This window comes from Chaetodon auriga, chromosome 22 (assembly GCF_051107435.1).
Source record: "Chaetodon auriga isolate fChaAug3 chromosome 22, fChaAug3.hap1, whole genome shotgun sequence".
NCBI lineage: Eukaryota > Metazoa > Chordata > Actinopteri > Chaetodontiformes > Chaetodontidae > Chaetodon > Chaetodon auriga.
The window spans coordinates 7,083,191-7,106,192 of NC_135095.1; the positions used below are offsets into that span (position 1 = coordinate 7,083,191).

General features: G+C 44.5%; 1 protein-coding gene across 1 annotated transcript in view; it reads left to right on the plus strand.

Annotated features, from left to right (window-relative positions):
* LOC143314896 (proton myo-inositol cotransporter-like) overlaps positions 1 to 23,002 on the plus strand; it is a 53,449-nt gene that overhangs the window by 18,286 nt on the left and 12,161 nt on the right. The window contains exon 4 of the mRNA XM_076722205.1: positions 14,003 to 14,111. Coding sequence (XP_076578320.1) covers positions 14,003 to 14,111 — 109 coding nt within the window. The remainder of the gene's footprint in view (positions 1 to 14,002; positions 14,112 to 23,002) is intronic.

Consider the following 23,002-nt stretch of genomic DNA (forward strand, 5'->3'; position numbering starts at 1 on the left):
CGTGGAGACATGAACGAGTGTTATATGGAGCTGGTTTTATATTTATTTATTCATATCGGTTTGAAGACAATTGTTTTTCCCTGTACTCTATCTATTCATGGGAAAAAAGCAATCTCCTCTTTAACCTGCTGTTCGGTTTGGCTCATACTTGTTTTTAACCATCTGTTTCCAGGTAATTGAACGGTACACTGTGCGAGCAATCAACAAAAGCGTGCCGCATTTATGTTCCTGTAGCACATCTCTAAATTATTAGTTTTATGCCGTTATAATCGCTGCTTATTCATAGGAACAGGCAGGCACAGACAGACAGGCTGCAGAGGCACACCTGGTAGATGTCTGAGGGAGTTTCAGTGTCTGCCGCCGTCGCAGGCCTAATTCTCCCACTGATCATTAATAATTCAGGATATTTGAACATTTTATGAAACTCCGCTGCTGCTCTGGGTCTGTTTAAATCCACATGGAAATCATTATGAAGCCAGACTGAGGGAAAGGCGCTTGGAGTCGCCAAACAACAGCCTCCTCGGCGTCTTGGGTTTAAACATGACCTGTCCTTCTTAAAATCATGTTAATAGGCAAAATGAATTAGCATGGCTGTCATGGCATTCAGCTCGTTTTTAAAGTAGCTCAAAGTGGTCAGCTCATGTTCAGGCGTCACTGTTTGGTAACTTGCGCCGAGTTCGCTGCTCCGCTCTCACATAAGACTCAATTGAATGGAAACACGCTGGAGGCATTGTCTTCTCTGCTGATGTACTTCTCAATAAATATGCTTTCTGCTCCGCTGCTCTTCATTCCAACTTCTTGTCCCGCTTCTCGCGCTCGCGCGTTCACAAACCCAAACGGCCTGTCAGAATGAATATGCCCCGCGGGGTAACACGAGCAAATATTTTGATACGACACCATTGGAAATGACACATTTTCTGCCTTTGTTGCCATCAGTTTGAGCTATGAGCCGGTGGTTTGGGGTTGCAGGGCGGAGTGCAGGAAAATGAAACCAAAGTCCCAACTGGGAGATTATTACGCAGGCTGCATTAGCAGAGGATGCAAAGCGAGGCAAGCTGCTTCTGATGAAAGCAAAGAGGGGAGATTAGGGAATTATCTTTCTCTTTACTTCAGTAATTGGCTTCTATCGAGGCCTACTTAGTTCTTGTAAGTCAAAATGTATGAATGCAAATCCTGATTCATGTCATCCAACATTTTATTAGCGAGTATTCATCAGCTGCAGAGTTTCATTGATCTTCTACTAATGGGCGGGCTTTTTGGCAATATACAAGCAATATATGTTGAGGAGCATGGGGATTGCTTTATTACTTTCAGCAGAAGTAGAGAAATACAAATAAACACATGTGAAATGAGTTGCTGATGATACATTGAGGGTGGATGCTGGGTGGGTTTATGTGTTGACCCTGCTGCAGTACAGTAAGGAAGTAAGCACAATGTCACGAGGGAAATAAAAGCTAAAAGGAACACAAAGACTGGAAACAGTGAGGAAACATTGAGCCTCTTTCAGCTACTTTAAAGGTGCATACTCATTACTCTCTGGAGTACTCTCTTCGAAGGCGTTCATGATGTTCCATCTGTTGAATTTGGTCGTGCAAACATCTGCGGGAAAGCTTCAGGAGCTCCATATAAAGCCCAAAACGTGTATTTGAACGCATCTCGCTGCAAAATAGTAAAGGAGGCGTTTGAGTTGTCTGCACTTCAGACTTTGAAGAGGTGTGTTTTCAGCGTGCCGCAATTTTTCAGCCTTGAATGATCGTTAATCTTGTCAACTCACAATGGAGGAACAACAAAAAAGAGATCCGTAATCCTTAATGGCGCCGCCGGAGCCTCTCACTTATTCGAATTGCGGGGCACAGTGTTATTAAAACAAAGGCTACTCTCACATGCTGCAGTGTTCTTCTGGAGATGCTCTTCCAGGGTCCCAGTTTCCACATATAATGACGGAAATGAACCTCTGACTCATCCAGCGATGCCGTATTCAATTAAACTGCGCTCGTGTGAATTGGTGTGTTTTGGGTACAGAGTCCCCGGCGTGCCCTGAGTGAAATTAACAAGCACAGTAATGGTTATGGCTCAAATGTTCCATCCGTAATCGCTGCTTTTATTTGGTCGGTAAATTATCTTTGTCAAAATGATTATTCAAGTGGGCTTTAAACAGAGAAATGAGAAATTTTGATGATATAGGTAACAGTGCTTGTGTTTGCTGTTTGTCCCCAGCCTCTCTGACTCACTCTGTCTTACTTCTGTGTGTAAGTGTGTGTGTAAGTGTGTGTGGCCCTAAGGAAGCCCCTCGTCATTTGCATTAGGGCAGGTGTGCAGCTGGGAAGTCATGAATCTCAATAACTCTGTAGATTGATTACCAGCAGACTTCAAAATGGCTCGAGAGGTTTTATGACTGACCGATGGGAATGGGTAGATGGATGAGGGTGTGTGTCTGTGTGCGCGCGCGCGTGTCTCAGAGGTTTGCGAGTGTGGTTACGAAAGCAGGAAGCAGCCACATTAATAGCAGAAATGTTGGGCAAGGTTTCTTCAAGCCTTGCATCATTCGCTCACTTAGAACGGTCCGTTTCACCCGCTGAAAACAAACCCGATCAGACATCAGCGTCGCAAACAATTTCTTTAATATTTAATGCGAGCAACAAGCTTTTTCTTCTGCTGTAAGCATCAACGCAGCATGGGGAAATGACCCATCCGGACCAATGCTGCTACAACAACTGTTCAATGATATATATGAGAAATATTGCCTTCATTGTATTATTTGCAGTCACCATAATAATAAGCCCAGACAGTGTTGTGGGAAACTGAACTGTGTATCTGACGTTTTGAGTGTGTTCATCTCAGCAGCACATGAGACAAATCTCTTTGAGATCTCACACATTTGTTTCCTTCTTCCACATTCAAATGCATCGTGCTCCCCCGAATCACTGAGCCAGCACTTTAATGGCATGATAAGAAGTTTAAATGGAGTATTTTACTCATCTTGCTCTTACTGGCTTATCTTTCCCCCCAAAAAACCTTTTCTGGCGCCTCTTCCTGAATCTTAACGGCCTTTTTCCTCCTCATCTGCGTCTATTGTCTCTCCCACAGATTGTCGAGTGGATCAATCAGACGTAAATTTGTTTGCTTAATCGTCTTTTCGAGGCTTTGTTCTGAGCCGAGCTGTCTCGGCACACCGTGAACCGCTGCCTCTCTGCTGTGTCGTACAATTGTTCGGTACAAGTGTTATCTAAACCCACTCAGTTTGTCTCAAGGCTGCTGAGACAATCGGTGCGAGTGAGTCACGCAGAGAGGAGACGGCGTTTTAAATGATTTTGACAAGAGCAGATGTGAGAAGGTCTTTGCCGCTAAACTCCCGTTGCCCCCCGGTGAACGCTGAGACGCTGCTAAATATGTGAAAGCAGCTGTGGCGCTGAAGTCGTAAAGCCTTTTATCAAAGGTGTTTCTCAGTTTTTAGTGAACTTTTTCATGAGTGGCATGATTTTTTTTGTTACCTGTTGTTGTTGTTGTTGTTGTGGATGCCAGGTCGGAGGTTCCCTGATGTTGTGCTCTTTACACATCAGCACAGTAACAGAATGACTGCACCTAAATGCTCTTTGAATTAATACAGCACATGAAGATGCCAGCAGGTTAAAAATGGATGACAGCCAGCCGACTGCTGTTTCCAATGACAACAGATGCTTTTCCCCCCTTTGGGTCTCCGCTCACCTCTTCTTAACTCCCAGCTTTGTGACAGCAGCTAATTTCCTTTCCTTTCCTCCTCTTTTCTCTCCACTCCTCCCCTCTCCCCTCCTCTCCACTCTTGGCCTTTCCTTTCCTCTCTTGTCCAGTCTTTTCTCTTACTTTCTTCTCCTTGTCTCTCTTTTTCTTTCCTCCCCTGTCATTTCTTTCTATTTCCTTCCTTTTCCTTCGTCTTTCATTTGCTTCCTTTTCCTCTCCTCTCCTCTCAATTCCTTTCCTTCCCTTTCTTGTCTGTTCTCCTTTTCTCTCCTTTAACTTCTGTTCCATCACTTTCTTTACCTTTGAATTGCTTTCCTTTCCTTTCCTTTCCTTTCCTCTCCCCTCCTTTCCTTTTCTTTGCTCTCCTTTCCTTTTCTTTGCTCTCCTTTCCTTTCCTTTCCTTTCCTTTCCTTTCCTCTCCTCTCCCCTCCTTTCCTTTTCTTTGCTTTCCTTTCCTTTCCTTTCCTTTCCTTTCCATCCTCTTTTCTTCTTTAACTGTCCTCTCCTTACATTTTACTTTTCCTTTTTCTCTCCTCTCCTGCCCTCTAGTCTCCTCTTGTCTTACCTGTCTTCTTTTTTCCTTTCCTCTTCTGTCCTATCTTTTCTCTTCCTTTCTTCTCCTTTACTCTCTTTTTCTTTCCTCTCCTTTCATTTCCTTTTATTCTCCAGTTATTCTCCAGTCCCCTCCAATCCTTTCCTTCCATTTCTTGCCCTTTCCTTTCCTTTCTTCTCACTTCCTTTTCTCTCCTCTGATATCCTTTGATTCCCTTTCCTCATCCCTCCTCTCTTACCCCTCCTCTCATGTGGAAACATATTTGACCAATTAAAGTGTCTCTGTCAGAAAAGCAGATAAGATTCAGATCACAAGTCACGCCACCCTGCAGACATGAAGGTCATCTCTGCACCTTTTGAAATGCAGATCACACTGTGCTCCCCTGCAGCTTCACGCACTCTTTTACCAATGAGCCTCTCAGGAACGCTGATGTCGCCAATCACTCTGCTGTTGTGAATCATGTTCGGTATTAGTCCTCTCCACAGATTGGTGCGCAGCTTGGACCCACTGTCTGCCTTCAAAATATGCGCCATCTGTTTAGCGAGTGACTCCTGACTTGAGTGGAATGAGACTGAGCAATCATATCCCCCTTTGGAGAGCTGACAGCAAGAAAGCATTGTCAGTATTTCAGTTATTCAGACACATTCTAGTCTGTGTTCTATCATGCACTGTACATATGGAGTGGGGCCCAAAATGCCCTGTATGCATAGAGATTCCTCTCCATTTAAAAGGGATCATTTGACATTGAGAGAAGTACTTTCCCTTCTTAGCCAAAGTTGAAAGTTTTCTCCCCCCAGTGAATCATTTCTAAACAAATTCTGTAATTGAAAGTTTCATAAAAGCCACTCTCAGGGATCCTGATACGTTTGCTTGCTGTTGGACTACATTTCCTAGATTCCATCTCTGCAGCATCTCTGCAGAACAGCTGGAGGATCATAGGCTAGTCCTGTGACAGACGCCTTGTAATCAGCTTTGTTCAAACAAACATAGTCGACCCATCAGCAGAATAAAAGGTTTAAAAACATAAGCAGACTGTGTTTCGCACCTCAGGTGAATCAACCCACCCCCTGCCGAGAAGTAGCTTGCTTAATCATGTGACATTGATCATCCTGATGGTCTTCACCCCAAAGTCGTAATGAGCTCTGCACTCTCTCCTAGCCCGGTGGATTTAAACTGGCCGACCATGACTGGTACCTTCGCTGAGAAAAGATAATAAATAATGTTTTTTTAGGCCTGAGTTGCTGCCAGCTGTGTCGAGTTTGCGTGGGTCACTGTGTTGCAGGATAAGCAGCGAGGAAAAGCAACAGTGACACATAGAGAAGAAAAGAGCTTCTTTCTCCACTTCTCTGCTCCCCTGTAGGTTTTAAGCAGCTTATTAATAATTGAGCGAGGAGAGTTGCGCGATGGCAGATCTATCATGATTCCCCCTCTGCGCCTGTCACAAACCCTGCACGGATAGATGGATCTTGAGTCACCCTCTTTCACACTCCCGAACACGGTGTTTTGTGTGGGCCAGCTGCATTATTTGACCATTTAAGAATGTGATAATGGATTTCTGCCGCCGCAGAAGTTGGCTCAGACTGCAGAAGAAAATCCCAGTGTGCCAGATAAGACAGAATGTGTGAGGGGGAAAAAAAAAGTATTTACAGTGTTTGAATGTGTAATTTGTGTGTATATTTAGTTCAAAGGCAGCTTTTTTTTTTCACCATGGTGTATCTTCCATGATTCGTAGAGCTATAAAAAATTGCATATGTGTATGTGTGTGTGTCCAACTGCGCTGCAGGATAATGAGATATCAAGAGGAAAGTGTGTGTGCATAGTTTTCTGTGTGTGTGTGTGTGTGTTTGTCTGTTTGCCTTTGACCGTGAAGATTTCTCTCTCTCTCTCTCTCTCTCTCTCTCTCTCACACACACACACACACACACACATTTCTTTCCACTCCCTCAGGACTTCACGTCCCACCAGTTTTGGGTCAAACCGGCAAACAACAGCTGATTCTTGCATAATGTTTGCTTAAACCTGCACAGACTGCTGGATAGGTGCCGTTTGCCCACTGAGCTATCGTGAAATAACTCCTCGCTCATCAAAGGAAAGGTAGTTATCCTTGAACTTTTTTTTTTGCATGTTGCTTAGCATTCGGTATGTCTGCGGCGAAGGCTGTGTAATAGAAATCTCAGCTGGAAAATCAGATGGAGTTTTAAAAATGAATGCGCCTCTGCGTCGTGCCCTCCTCTCGACTTCAGGTAGCTCTGCTGGTATGATCTGATTCTGGCTTACATAAGCGGGCGGTGACTTTTCAACACTTCTCAAACCAAGATGGAGAAACTTGCACTTTGTGGCTTCATCGCTGCTCCTGTATATTTGCGCAGCCCTCTTTCTTTAGCCACCAGGCTGCAGAGATGGACCGAAACAACACAACAGGCTGACAGAAAAACCTGAAAGGCGACCTCCTGCGCTTTATTGATTGATTCCTTTTGATGTGATTAGTTTCAAACTGGAAAGATGGTGGTTTTGTTGAGACGCTGCAGCTGAACACTGGTCGCTTCAGATGAGACAGCAGCTCCCTGTGATTTATAGGTTTCTCTCTTTGCTATTCCACAGGGGCCTCGCCTCCTTTGTTTTCCACAACATCAGGTGGCGTCTTTTAGCAGTATTAAAGAAATACAAAGACATACATCACAAAAAGTTTTTCTTTCAGGAACACTTTGCATTACTGTCACACAGCTGGGCGCTTCATCATCTGGACTTTCTTTGTTTTTGAGAAACTTGAGGGAATGAAAATCAAGAAATGTGACTACTGAGGACAAAGCGCTTTGGCTTGTGTGCATGCAAGGCACCTGAGCACACAAAAAAGGGAGTCGGGAAGGCAGAAAAGTCAAAAGATACTTAGCGATATCTGGGTCTTGGTCGTTACCATGCAGGTAGGCTGACGATTGGAAGAATGCTGGCTGTGTAGGCGGATAGGTCTGTCCAACCTGTCGCTCAGGCCCTGCATTGACCCAGCCGAGACAAAAAGGAAGACGAAACACAGGAGCACAAAAGGGAAAACAAGGGGAGGAGGACGTAGATCCCCACAGTAACAGGACCTTTCAGTTTTGTGAAGGAGATGCTCGTCTTTAGCCTTCGCCGTCAGGTCAAACCGAATCTGGAACTTAAAGGCGAACTCCACCGATGTTACTGACTGCAGCTCGCAAATTCATTACGTTTATTGACTTTGTGTGATTCAAAACATCTTGCCAAAGAACTGCAGGTGAAGACCAACACTGGCACATTCAAGCTGGAGAAGTGAGCTCACCGGACCTCTGGAGCCCGCTCCTCACCTCTGCTTTAGGCTGCATTAGCCGCTACTAGCATAACACACCCACATCTCCAGCTGGACTGTCTGTGGTGGAGATGCATTGTGGGTAATGTGTCAGGTTTTGACAGAAGAAAAATAGATGGAATATGAAAAAAAATTTCTTTGGTACTGCTGCATCGATTTTGATCCTTTTACTCCTTTTTTGCTATTTTTTTTAACAGTTCTGCAGCAGTGACACTGTAAGAAATGATGTTCCTTCAGGTTACAGCCTTAAACTATCTGCAGCTGTACACATCTGATTTTGCATAGAAGAGTTTTCAACATCAGGTTGATAATATCAAATAATGTTGAATTAACATGCGCTCCGGTGCCATTGTGGTGCATTGATCTCCGTCGGTCAGTGTGTGTGTGTGTGTGTGTGTGTGTGTGTGTGTGTGTGACTCCATCCATCCATCTGTCTGGTGCTCAGGCTCCTGGCAACCGCTGGCCCCTCGGTGCCCTTAGATAAACACAGCTGCTCCCCTGCATCTGCAGACAAGACTCTTGGTTACTGACAAGATTTGATCAGCTCCACTTAAGATGCCGTTTCTCTCCAAGGCTGCGGGTCCGGAGTGATCCTCAATTACCCAGGAAACAGCCAAAAGATGCTTGCTCTCCAAAGAACATGCAGCAGAATTGGAATGGCAAGGATCGCCTCTCTCGCAAATATGGGCTGCCAAAGAATCGGACAGTACAGAAACACCCTCAACGTGCTCATTATATTGACCTAATGTGATTTTTCTAAAGTCAAATATGCCATATGATGATGTTAAGTTTAATGTTTTTTATTATACATAGACCCAATGTAATTTTCTGGTAGGTCACACTGTGTCACATCAATCTAATGTATTGTAATGTGCTCATCTTATAGTTGCTTGCTTCCAGCTTTTCTTTCACGCTGTTGTAGTTTAAGTCCAGTGTGCTTAAAAAAAAAAAAAAAGCACCAGCAAGACTCCTTATCTCTGAAAATCACCGAGTATTAATGAGAAGCTTGAGGACAGCAGTTCATGGTGCTGCAAACTGACTTTAGTTCATTAAAAAATGTTCCAAAGAAACCACAATCCAGAGTCTACAGTCTGTAAAAGCCATGACTTAAGGGGCCAGTGTGAACATGGAGATGTTCTTTAATTACCTCAGTGTGCCTGTAATTATATTCCCTCTCAGCTGTCAACTCAACTTTTTATGTTAACAACCTTATAAGGAATTTAGGCTACAACTGAGACGAGCTTTCTGTCCTATTAACTGAGCCGCTGTAGATTCCACCTGCTTGTCTAAAACGATTTCACTAAAAGTGTCTTAGATGAGATACAGCGCCGTTTAACTTTTCAAAGGGATTTAATCAGATTAAAGGAACAGTTTGTCATTTTGGGAAATAGACGCATTTCCCAAAATGACAAACTCTTCCTTCAACATGGCAGCGTTTTAGAATAAATGCTTTGCCTGGCGCAGCTTTAAGGAGAGATTGAGCTTGATTACATAGAGGCTATTTAGCTGTAACATTCACATTTTGGATCAAGCAGTTTTTTTTGTTTTTTTTTTTAGTGAAATGGGCTGCACAGTGGTTCCATAAACATCCACTGCAATGATAGACCTAATTTCTATTCTCCATTAGTCCTGACCTTCTGTTCTGATCTTCCCTGCGTGGAGCGTGAAGTGCCATGATCCCACTCTGATGAGGACGTGGAGGAGAGGTGAGAAAGGAGAGGAGAGGGGAAGTATGTAGAAGGAATAATTAGAGGGGAGGTGGGGGTAGAGGGAGGAGGGCTGCAGATTGCCTGTTCAGGCTCCAGTCCTTGATTGCAGTCCCCGTGGTTATCTAAGTGAAACCCGCTTCCAGCCACTTACTTCCTGAAGACACGTGATTGGATGGATAGAAATAGCTATTCTTTTATAGACTGACTTCCATCTTTATAATTCATCCCGTGCTTCCATCGAACGCCTCATTGGTCCTCTTTGTTTGTTTGATTGGCCATTGTCCAACACCAGCTTTTCCCTTGATACTGTTGACCGTGTATTAACCCATGGAGAGAACTACATTTCACTGATTTACAAAGGATTTGCAAATCACCAGAGGAATCAGCTATCGTGAGTCCTGCAGATGGATCCCTGCTTGCCAGTGTTCCTGGAAAGCCAGCTGCCCTCCCCTCCTCCCTCCTCACCCCGCTGAATGCTTCGTTAAGACGACTGCAGCACGTGTTTGAAGCACGAATAAAAAGAAACATCTGACAGGTCTAGCGGTGCTAAACGGATGCTCTAATTGGCCGTTGGGGCTGATGTGGGGAGAAGATGAGGTGTTTCCCAAAAGCAGGTCGCAGAGGAGAAGAGCTAATTGGAGATTCCTTTGGTGGATATCAAAGAGGAGAAGATCTCATTGAAAGGCACATCCCAGGCTTTCCCCGCTCACTGTACAAACAAACCATGTGATGGTCTTAGAGTGAGGTTATTAGTATTTGCGGGACTGAATGCTGATAAGATGGGAAATCAAAGGGGATCTGTGCAGGTAGCGATGGTGGAGGATGATCACAGAGCTTGTGTGGACAGATTGACTTAAGAGAGTCCTGCCTTTGTAGTGAGCTTCCTCTGTGTGTGTGTGTGTGTGTGTGTGTGTGTGTGTGTGTGTGTGTGTTGTGCTGTCTGCATCTGGGCTTTTCAGTCAGCGCTCAGCTCTCATAAGAACTGGTATATCATTGCATTATTCGTGCATGCGCTCATGATCTGTACCTGAATGCATCATACTGTAAGTTTCGCTGCAATATAGACTGAATGAGATACAGAATTAAACGAGATAAAGGGTGCAGTTGGAAGGGTTCACTGTGGAACACTGACTTGCAATCGCTGCGGTGCTGTGAGACCTAATTACTGTGCTCGTGGCTTGCTGGTAGCTCGTGACTTGTTTTTCACCGCCATCCTTCTTTTTCAGTATCTTATCTGATTAAATTACAGCTGGGTGGCGTTCAATTGAGGAAATGAAGCTGTGTGTTTTGTGAGCTTGTGGATGTGTTTTTGTGCACGTATGCAAGACTGTGTGAGCGAGCATGAGTGTGTCGACCTGCATTTTAAATTGTGTTTTTGGCGAAAATCTTTCACACTCCATGTGTGTGCTGTATTGTTCATGCCAAAGAGTGTGTTGTATTGTGTCTGTATGATTGATCGCATCTGAATGTGTGTTTGTGTGTGTGTGTTTCCATGCTCGTGTGTGCGTTTGGCCGACTAAATTTAGCTCTTCAGGCGGCCATCAGGTCTCCACTCTCTTGATAGTTGACTTGGGCCCATGAATCCTGATTTCCTTGTGGGCTAATCAGATAACAGTCCTCTGCTCTGGTCTCTTGGGATCAACCAATCACACTCCACCAGGTTGATGCCATGGAAATGGCTCAGCCCATAAAAGCGTCTCTTCCTCTTCACTGTCTGAGGTTTGGAGCTCTGCTTCACATTAAACCTTGACTTTGAAGACTGAAACATACAGTAGTTTATTTATTTAACTCCAAAGCGATTCTACTTTTTCTTTACATATTTGTAAGCCAAGCAGGCTAAATGATAGATTTTACCTAATAGATAATAGAAACATCAAAAAAGAATATGGAGATATCCTAACTTTTAATCTCTAGTATGGAGATTAACTCCTACATTTCCCAGAATGCACTCAGATAGTGTCTTTAAATAAGATGTCCCCCACCTGATAAAGGCCTTTTCTTTTAAACTCTCGTCCCAAATTCATAGCACAGAATTTAAAGCCTCAAATCAATCAGAGATAACCCTGATGACATCACTACGACATCATCAGGGTTGAATGTAAAATCATAAGTGCCCCTTTAAAGCCCCTATTTTGATATTGTGGCACATTTACCCGGCTGAGAAAGTGAATATGTTATCAGTATTCTGCTTAGGGTGTTGAACTGTGTGTGGCTACTTGTGAGAAGCTGACAAACAACAGCCTTAACTAAGAGCACAGTCATAGTATTCACTTCAACAGTCAACATGATATTATAAAGACAACCTGAGAGAAAAAGATCTGTTCCTCCAAAGTCTAAATCAAACTAACTTAGTTATCCACATATGATGAACAGGGCTCGTGTAACTATATTAAGTTCTGATGAGGAGTCATAATATTAAATCTCATAAGTATTTATTCAGTGATACATATGGATATCTTTATATGAATCACTCTGTGATGTAACACTAATTGCATTATTGTTGGAGGAAATCGACAATAATATAACTGTAGATGCTGATCTGATTTGCTGGTCACGGCCACTCAGTCGTGGAATGGCTTTATAAAAATGAGGAATCCTAATGGATAAAATGCTTTATTAATCCCTCTTGGCACACAGTCAAGCACTGCGAGCATGTAGGGGCCCGCTGCCTGCTCTGGAGAGGAGGTGACCTGGCACCTCTCCAGCTACCGATCCACACTCTGACTGGTCCATCTGGACTTGAACTGGCCACCCCAAAAAAGTAATTAACCATGTTTTCCATCAATGTATTTGATGCTTATTTGAAGTACTGCATTAGAAAAAAAACATATTTCCATCTTGTTTTCTACATTTTTTCACAGTCTGAGGTTCAAATAGTGGCCTTTAATTCTGTAATAGTATGATGGTTTTCCAACTGGAGAATTGGCGCCACCTACTGCTGATGATCATATAACTCAATAGGATGGAAACAAGCATTCGTTTGCATTTTCTTTTGCCAGTTCTCTCAAAATTCTGTCAAAATTTGCGATTCATTTTGGTGGAGACCCAGCTGATGGTCTTTGATTTGGGTTTCCAGTTGAATAACGTAAATCAAAGGTTTTATGAGAATTACAAGTCTCAAAGTTATGTATTTGACTGCTTCAGAGTGTCGAGAAAATTGCCTCTGGTCTCTTTAACATGGCTGAAGTGCCTCCTACGGCGAATATGTGGACAAATAGGTGAAAGTAAAATAACCTCTTTCAGCATATCAGGAACGAAGGCCAGTAATGTCCCTGTAAGAAGTCGGACAGGCGGCCGTCAAAGGAAAGCTTGAGTGCGTTTTTGTGTCAGCAGGGGTCTTCTTTACAGAGTCTGGTCTGCTTGTCAAGTATCTAAAGGAGATGTTCACTGGTCCAGAGTCCTCCCACACACAGCTGCTCCCAAATAATCAGCCTGTGAGTGTGTGTGAGTTCATATTTACAGGCTCAGGCATCCTTTTGGATTATGTTTGTGTATGCTTGTGTTTGCACAGCCACTGCACACAGATGTAGTGTGTTTCCTTGCGTGTGTGTGTGTGTGTTCAGGCTTGTTTATCTGATCTTGTGGCACCGTGTGTGTCCCCCTCTTTATCCGACAGCTCAATACCTGTCCATCCGCTCTCTCATGCTATTAAGACTTCCCCTCCCACAGGATCTGCTTGTCTGCGTGTGTGTTGGAGATCACAGTCTGCCTCTGTTGATGAGCCAAGCGGGACTCCGCCGAGGCCAAAGCCGGCCGTCAAATTCTTGTTTCATCCCAAATTGAGACATTCATCTGAAAAAGAACAAAAGGCAACTCCTGTGCTATGCTGATCCTCAAGGGAGACCTTTATGTTTCCACTTTTCCAGCAGCGCAGGGAGGTCAGAGGTCAAAGTCACAGGGTAGCATCCCTGGAGAAATAAAGCTCCATGAAGGAATTTCAGTAGCGCAGGTGTTTGCTGTCACAGAGGCTTGAAACTAGGTATTCCAACATGAGGACGTACTGACTCATTATGCCAGCTCCATGCCAAAATCATGAATATAGGGACTTAATCAGCCATTAAATTACATAGAACTTAAACACCCTTGCCAATAGCATTATAAGATTGATAAAACTCATGTACGCTAAATGTTAAGGTACCGTCAGCCGATGGTTAGGTTAGCTTAGCACAAAGATTGGAAACAGGGGAAGCAGCAACAGTAGACTGGCTCTAAATCTGCCTAGCAGCACCTCTAAAACTCACTAATTAACACATATCTTATTTCATTCATTTCATTTCATTCATCATTTATTTATCTTCTTCTCCTTTTTGGAAAATTCCAGTGCAACGTGAAATTGACCTAAGAGTGACATGCAGTCAATAAAAAACATGGCCGTCTGTAACCAGCCCCTCTTCAATCAAACCTCCCATCAGGTCCGCCATCCATTTCATGCAGACACAGGTTAAATCATAAAAGAAGTCATAAATGGCAAATGTGCTCATCAGCACCGCAGAGATATCAAGGCAAGAGTAAATTCGCCCCACTGTTGGGCTCCATTATGGAAGCTATGTTTCAACAGCAGTTCTCGTCAGCAATTTGCGTCAGCCATACTTTTGTAGCATCGGGGGTCTTGTTCGTATGCCGTGTAGCTTATCTTGGAATGCAATTCGGTCACGCTGAGCTTGAAATTAATTTCTGCTGTGCCTTTGCTCGTGTCTCCAGATGGCCTGGTGATCTGGCGGATGCTGACCTACCCCCCGACTCGGCGAGCCCTCCTGGTGGGCTGCGGTCTTCAGATGTTCCAGCAGCTTTCAGGAATCAACACGGTCATGTGAGTGAAACCAGACACCATCATTTCACCGCAGTCGTCCGGTGCAGGTCCGAATTGTTCTCCTCGGATGCAGCTGTTTGGGATTCAGAGATTCATGATTTGATGCCAAGATCATTCACACAATTAGGGTTTTAGTTGACTTATATCTTTGAAGTATTTAATAAATACATTTGACAATTGAGTTGCTCCTCTTAGTATTCATGCCTGCCTTTGCTCCATAGAGACGTCTATGAAAACAAACATGATGATGAAAGCGTTTGACGTCCTGCCTGCACGTCAGACCAGCAGGCACAGGTGCGGTGCATTTTGACTAATTAGCTTTTGTATTTACCCAGACAGGTTCACGTTGCAGTGTGAGGGGGGATCTGACCAGAGAAAACAGACCAAAAACCAGCCAAAGTACATTAAACAACCAAACAAGCACACGTTATGTATACTCACTGGAGATCAGACTGCATTGAGCTGTCTGCAGAGAGCCTTCCTGTAGTATGATGGATGAAGCTGCGTCTATACCGAAGATCAGATTCAGTTTTAAGTTTTTAAATCCAGAGAATGGAAATTGCTGCAGGGACAGGTTAGCGGATCCCTCGGGAGCTACTGGTGAACCCTTTCGCCTTTACTAATCCCTTTTTTTCCTTTATTGTGTTTCGTCGTGTCACTCACACCTGAAGCAGCACAGATAAATGTAAGTGATAACGGCGCCCTGGCGGACCTCTGTCCTGTCACAGGACCATACTGCCACTGAAAAGTAAAGTTCAGGTGTGCTTTTACCTCTTTCGCCCCGAGAGTTCATCAAAACAATGAGGACACACACTAGACAGATGTATTTGGTTTAGCAGCATGGTATTAAATCACAAAACATTCCTTTCATCTTTCATAACACATCATACACCGGGGACCAGTAGCCTCATCGCATTACTGCCCACTTGCCTGTGAAGGGACGGACCATCCTTCCTCTTTTATTCTTTTTATCTCTCCATCCGAGGAGATTGTGTCATCTGTGTCTGCCTCACATCCCCTTTGAGATGAACTATATTACAAGCTCAGTAAACAATCTGTGGATATGTGCTGTTGCTTAGCAACCGGCGGACGTGAGCGTGCGCCCGTACGGTAGCGTTTGTGTGTGTGTGTGTGTGTGTGTGTGTGTGTCTGCATGCATGTGTGATTTAATGCGCGAAATGTGACACTATGGACTTTGGGGTGTGTGCATGCGCACCTGTGTGGCGCACGCTCACGTGGATATGTGTGTGCGTTTGCAGTGAGGCGTGCGACTGAAGGTATGGGCCTCTGCGTGCGTGTGCTTGTACGGTGAGATTCGAAGGTAGAGAGAGATTAGAGCGAAAAGGAGAAGAGATTCAGCCGCGGTGAGCCGCTGGATCTGTCACAAATGCTTGTTTCCGCGCCTCGCGCTGAATGTCTGTCTATTGACTGTCTGCCTCTCCTGCTGTATATTCATCTTCATCTCCCGCTCACAGTCTGAACAGCAGAGGGGACAAACTAAATCTGTCACAGCTCTGTCCCTATCCACCTCTCTGTCTCTCTGACTTGTGTATCTGCCAGTCTAGTCTCTCAGAAAAGGTCCGCCTGCTAGTTTATCTGTGTCAGCGCTGGCCCGTTCACACAGAGCATTGTGTTATGTTTACACCCGCCATTAAAACGCGTCTCCGGTCGACAAATTGAAATCTGATTGCCCTTTCGTTTGCAAAAAATACCCACTGTGGCTTCCTTTGGTGATAATTACATCCCTCAAAATTGACATTAAAGACCTCATCCTGCTGACAATCAATTTTTCACCATAATGTCTCAGTTTGAGATGTTTGCTCTTTGTCTGCTTTGCAGCATGTCCTGCTTGGAAAAGCTGGATTCAGCTCATACAAGTGTACTCGAGTCTATCAGAGCACTGCTGGAGAGACTGCACACCTACACAGGTGTTTGCAGTTCTCATGGATAATTAGATCACGAAGACAAATTCCATGTGCCATATACAGTAAGTACTGTACTAACAAAACTACTAAAAATAATGTAGACATTATCCTGTCACAACAGATGCAGCACAATTAACAGGATAGTGAGGAAAATGTCAAACGTGCCCACACAGCGCTGAAGCCACGTTCATGTCACATCAGAGTTAATGTCATTATGAGTTTCCAACGTATAAATAGCTTTCATATTATCTTCAGCTCAAATTGTGTCTGAGAAAGTCAGATTTTCCGAAGTGTGGTTAAACCCATGGCCCTGGTAATGTTTCTCATCGAATGCAGCAAGAGCAGAGGTCCAATCGGGGATCATCAGTGAAAACACCTGTGTGGAGTGAACAAGGGCAGTGCAACTGCAGTGAGATTCAAACTCCGCTCACCATCCAATCATCCAGGATGTGGGAATTTGCTTTTGCGTGTAATCAGTTTTTTTTTTTTTTTCCTCAGGCCGGCATTTAAAAATGATTGTAGAAAAACACCTTTTAGACCAAATATCATCACATCACAGTTGTCACGCGGAGAGTCAGAATGTGGGCCAGGCTTCAGACAGCAGACACTGAGCAGGTGCGGCTGAAGGAGACTTTACTTCGAGATAATCTTGCAATCGACGCAGCAGACAGACCGGCCTCACGAGGGACAGACGAGACGAGGACACAAAGGCCAGGGACAGCAAGAGCAGCGGGACGAGGAGCAGCTGATGACCTGCAGCTGCGCTATGCAACACCAATTCTATACATTTAGGCGACTGATTGAAGATTTTGTCATCTCACACACCGTATGTGTAGAAAAAAGTTGACAATTTTAGAATTAAATATTGATGGCAAGGTTGTCTTTTTTGTCTTTGTTCTAGTCTACATGGTGATTTCTACCATCCATGTCTGGACTGTATGTGTTAGTCATTCTGGACAACTTTTTTTTTTTTTTTTTGCTTCCAGCATTGTCACTGATCCCATGTGCTTCTTACCTCTGTGTACCTTGCCAGCCTGTCTGTTTACCACTTGCCTTTTTGTTTCCATGCGAGGCTGCCAGGCTTGCCCTATTAGCCAGTGAGATATAAAGGAGGTCTGGGGAGCCAGTAAATCAGCCGGGCTTAGAGACAAGCTCCACTCTCCCCGTCCCCAGCTGCTTTCCCTGATTAAACCACCGGGCTGGCACAGTGAAAGAAGGAAAAGGGCAGTGAGAGGAGCTGGCAGACTGGAAAAAAAAAAAAAGAAGAAGAAGCAAACCAAACTAGAAAAGCACATATTGTCCGTCGCTCTGCTCTGACAGCCCGTTGGAAGCCAGGCTGGATTGATGGAGTTCACAGATTTTTTTTTTTTTTTTTTCATCAAATATGCTCACACGAATTGTACATTTTAGTTCGTATTAGCACATCGTCCCACTTGAAGTCCTGCCATCGGCGAGCCTCGAAAAAGTTCCAACACAAGGAGAGCCTGGTTGCAATCGAACAAACGATCAGCTGCTGATAGTTAGCTAACACGTGTCCCATAGATCTGCCCTTTCTGATCTGACTCACTCGCTGCCGCTGAGAAATGTTTGTCTGTCAAAATCCCAATCTGTCAAATATTGCAGATAATAGCCTGGATTTTATTTGCAGTCCAGCATGATTCAATCAAAACAGCAGTGAACGCAGACGGCTGCATTCTGCACAGAGCCGTGGACGTATGGATACGACGCTCGAGATGATGCCACGTTCAGTGAATGTTGCTCAGCCAACGCATGCACCGAAACTCTTTTAGGTAGTTTTATTTTCAAATGAGTGTTATGAGCCATTATTTCTTCTCTATTGTTGCAGAAGCATGATCTCAAGTGTACTAAAATTGCATCCAAATTGATTTCAGTTCTGTGTTTCTTAAGTAAAAATATCATCAAAAGAATTTGGCCTGGGTCAACAGTTCAGTGCACTTTTTATTATCGATCTTTCCCTGTTCGCAGGCCACACATGTTTTTAATTGGGTGCCTCAGGTGCACAGAAAGAGAGGGGGCCACAGAGAGGCTGGCGGACTGTCAGAACGAGAGAATCTGTGACAGAGAGGCTGTGGGGTTGGCAGGGGTGCTGTGGAGCCAGCCATGATTGGATGGGAGTGGTGTGAATCCAGTGGCCGTTCATCGTACAGAACCCCACTGAGATCCTTCCTCTTCTCACACTCAGCTGCTCACGAGAACCACAGTGTTCTGCCAGATACAAAAATGTCATCATCAAATGGATCTAGGGACTCTTTTCCAACATAATCCCACGTTCTGTATCGCAGCGATCAACAGCAAACACGCTCAAAGATGCTCCTTGGATGATCAGTCCTTGCTGTGCGGCGCGCTTGGTGCAGGTCCATAATGCACACCTGCATGCTGATTAGCTTCCTCAGTGGTGGCAGTGCGCTGTGTAATCACATGCATTTATGCAGACGAGCTCAGACGAACATGTTCCGGTAAAACACACAGAATACACCAACATTCAACACTCATGTGGGACTGGCTGGGTGGTTATAATTTTATCCATCACACATGACTGGAAGACGTGGGTAAATGAGTCTTTACAGACGTCATTCAGGTCATTTGAGCGTCATCATTTTTGATCGACACATTATTCAGAGAACTAAGTACATGCAGCCAAACGATACAAACCCAAATGAATCTAAGCATATCTGGATTTTATTGCTTTTCGTGGCCTCGACTCAATATTGTTATGCAAGCAACCCCTGCAGCCAATCAAAACAAACAGTGTGCCGCTATCATTAGACTGCAATATTTATCTCAAGAAACATGCACGGAGCAGTAGAATATCCAGGAGACTACCCGACAAAGAGAACAGTCTTTGCAGTTTGCATGACCGGATGATGATTTTGGTTTCTTTGGTAGGTTTTTTCTGATGATTTTTGCGACCATTGAAGACCAGTTTAGACGATCAAATGACCATCGGCCATGCTTTCAGCTGAATTTTGCAGGCTGACAAGGTCACTGCAAAAACTAATTTACAGTCATGCTAGCGGCTCTCTGAGGCTGTAATTAGGAATAGTGGTGGTTTCAGCTAAACGCTATTGTCAACAAGCTAAAGTGCTCACAATGGCAATGGCTAAACATGCTGATTAACAAGTGTCATTTCCACCATGTTCAACATCATAGTTGAACATGTTCGCATGCTAATTTTGACCTGCTGACGGTGCGAGATGAAAAGCTTCGGGCTCATCAACATAACATTTCTCCAGAAATCCATAGAGCCACACCACAAGCAGGTAGCGAGCTGACCACCTACCACTGTTTAATTATATGATCCGTGATGAAATACCTGCAGAAACAGTCACACTGGCCAAGGGGCTTGATGTCTGCAGCACATCAAAGGATCTTTTTGTGACCACAGACACAGTATGAAGCCAACTGGAAAGTGCAGAATAACGACTTGCATGACAGGCATGCGAGTACAAGCACATGGTCACACACACACACACACACACACAACACTATTCTTTACGGCAGGTTGATTTGAACTCGTGTCAGGCACAGTCTCTCTGGACTCTGGTTGTTATGTGAATAACCTCCCAGCTCTCTCTCTCACACACACACACACACACACACACTCTGACACTGGCCCTGTCAGTGATGCCTGTGTGATGAGAGATGTGTTTGTCAATAATACATCTCCCTGGAACCAAAGACATGTCAGGTGGTGTGTCTGGTCTGCTTGTGCTTCTGCCTGTGTGAGTTTGTGTCCCTGGATGCCTCCCCGCCTGACCGTCTGCCAAAGGATGAAGGGATGGAGAGGTGCACTGATTAGAGAGATGGATCGGGGATGGGTGCTTTTTTCAACTCTTTCTTCGTCTCTATTCACCTTCCCCTCTCTGTTGTTCCGTCATAAATGCAGAAAAATGTGGTACAGCAGTGGGTCAAATTAGATACATTAGCCACTGGATCGTTTTGATTCAATTAGCCACATAATCTAGCATGGAAAGGTCACTGTGAGCTGGTGGGGACTGCTGTGTGTGTGTCTCATCAGGGAGGGTCAGCGGGCCGTGTTGACAAAGCAGTGGGGGAAAAGAAGACGGAGAGAGATGAATCAAGCAGGAGAGGGAAGGAAAAAGAGATAGATAGGGAAGGAGAGGAGAAGAGGGCGGGGGGGGAGATGACATTGACGGTGATGAAGTGGAGGAAGGTGTGGAGGGGGATTAAGGGAGATGACAGGGAGAGGCAGGGTAAGATAGATTTATAAAGGGAGACAGGAAAAGGGACAAGAAATATTGAAGCTGTGGAAGAAAAAGCCTTTCGTTCCGTTTTTACTGTTCCTTTGATACATGTTCAAGCACGCTGTTTGAAAAGGTTTGTGCTCGGGAGCCCAGGCTCCTCAAGAAGCAGTATCAGGTGCACGCAGCAAAGGAAAACAGTCCCATGACTGAGCAAAAAAAAAAAAAAAAGGCTTTTTATCATAAGCTTTTTTTTTTTGTATTTTCCACAGTCAACACCTTGTCTCTTTTGGTCCTGTGAGGTCAGGCTGCTGTTCGTGGTGTGAAATTGCATGAGCGGAGAGGGGGAAGGAATTGAGTCCAGGTGTGACAGAAATATCCGCGGATTGTCGACACAGCCGCGTTTCCCCTCGCTCAGCCGAGCGGGAGTGACGTCAAGGTGGGGCAGTTGTTGATCAGGGAGAATACAACAGATTGTTCTGACAAAAAATGATGGTAGTCATTTAAAGAAATGAATAATGCCTTGAGAAACCAAACATTGTGGTGTTACATGTATCCATTACTGATAAGATATGATGCCTTTGTGCTGTTGTCAGTGCAGTGAGACGTTTTGTCGTTGACACGGGCCAGTTGGCCCTCACAGATGGTCCCACAGACAAATGTCATGTTGGAAATGTCACGAAACGCCAGTTTTTACATGGTCACTCTGCTGGCAAGCCGGCATGGAGCTGGCAGAGCCCACTCTATTGCAACAGAAAGTGTGTGTGTGTGTGTGTGTGTGTGTGTGTGTGTGTGTGTGTGTGCGTGCATGGCGAGAGAAAAGCCCAAATCACTGTTGTTTTTTTTAATGTGTTCCTGTGTGTGCTTGTACAGTATGTTTTCAAGCGTTGCTCAGCTGAATCATGCCAAACTCCTCCACCGTCTCCAGTGGAGTCGCATCAAGATCCTCTTTAATGAGGAATATTCTAATTTTCCCTCTGATCAGATATACACAGAAACACATTACGCTCACACACCCCTCGCTTCGGCGCAAACGTCTCATTTGCTTCGTGCACAGGAACTTGTTATTTGAAAAGCGTGCTTGTTATTTAGTTGGAGTGGCATTTACGATGTTTAGAATACACATTTAAATAAATGCAGATATTACAGAAAGCCATGCAAAACACTGAGAGATGAGAGCAAAGTGGCCAGACTGAAATACTCATTTTGAGTTCATATTCACCCACACACATAAGTGCTTTCACTTCTGTTGCCTGAGTAGGCCTCTTCTCAGGGCTGTGGGTGTGTGCTTGACTGACATCTCCCTCTGCTTTTTGTTAGTGTTGTTTGCACCTCTCAGAGCAGATCAGCTCACACCTTTATCATTTGTATAAGTACACACAGTTTAGCATCCTCACATAATTGCCAGCATTGCTAACTCCCAATGAGCTCAACTCACGGAATAATAGGTTCCAATAGTGTCAACTGTCGCCCAAACCATTCCTCCTCCTATACTGGAGGGTTAAATTAAAATGGATGATGCAACACAGCTAAGATACGAACGCGTCTTTCACTTCAGACTGTCTCCATTTCCCAAAAGGTCACTGCTGCTTTTGGACAACAGCACGGATTTGTGTGTCAAAGTTCACCTAAATTGAACTCGACGCACTCGGACAGGTGCCACGAAGCTCGGAGAAGCAGAGGTCAGTCAAACATGGCTGCACAGTCCGGAGAAGAGGGGTGTCCTACGAACTGCATGTGTTAGCAAGCATGTTTAGCCTAAAGCTCAATCAGCTGTTTTCTGCCAGCATTCCCCTCTCGGCTTATTTGCAGCCACAGTGTTGCTTTTCCCTGTAATGCTCCTTTATATTCTTCATAGCCCTCCATGATAACAACCTGCTCCTCTCGACTGAAGTAGGCGGCATGCGATCGGTCCATTCTGTGCAGAAGAAGAGTCAAATGATGCACCAAACGCCCCCTTTTATGGGAATGTGCACAGAGCCTGATGAAGAAAACCTGAGTTAACAAATAAAGTTGATTAAAGCTGTTGTGGTTCCTGTTGCCTCTGATTGGGATTTTAGGCTTTGTTGAGCCAGCTTATGCTTAGAAAGCCTGGCTGTGTCGACCTTGCTTATTAGTAAGAGGTTTAATCAGACAAACTAAACAAAACTCGTTGCCTTGTGTTTGTTGGTGATGTACACGTGTTGGCTTTGACACTTCTTCGTGGGTCAGCCAGGCAAAGCAAACTGTGTTTCCATTCTGTGATGATGATAGACATCTGCAGATGTAACACTGTGTGCTCTGTGTGTGTGTGTGTGTGTGTGTGCGTGTGTGTGTGTGTGTGTACATGTGTCGTTCAGAATCAGAACATCCAATCTGCAGCGTACCTATTATTTGGGCTAAGCCTTTTTGTTCCACAGCATAAATGTGACGCAGCTCTTGCATGCATTCATCTGAAAAATAGGCCAGTTCCCATGAGAGTCTCCATCTCTCTCCATCTCTGCGTGTGCTCCTCTCTCTCCTTATGTCTCTCCAGCCACATCTTTTCCTGTCTGTCCATTTGTTCCTGTTTTCTCACCCACGTCCCTCCTTCTCTATTTTCTCCAACCATTCATTCTTCTTCTCGCCTTTCGATCCTTTTCTCACTTCCTGCTCTCTCTCTCTCTCTCTCTCTTACTTCATCACACACACGTTCATTTGCACCCACTACTTGCCCACTCACACACACACTTAACACTTGTTTGCTCGCTCGCTCTTCCTCTCT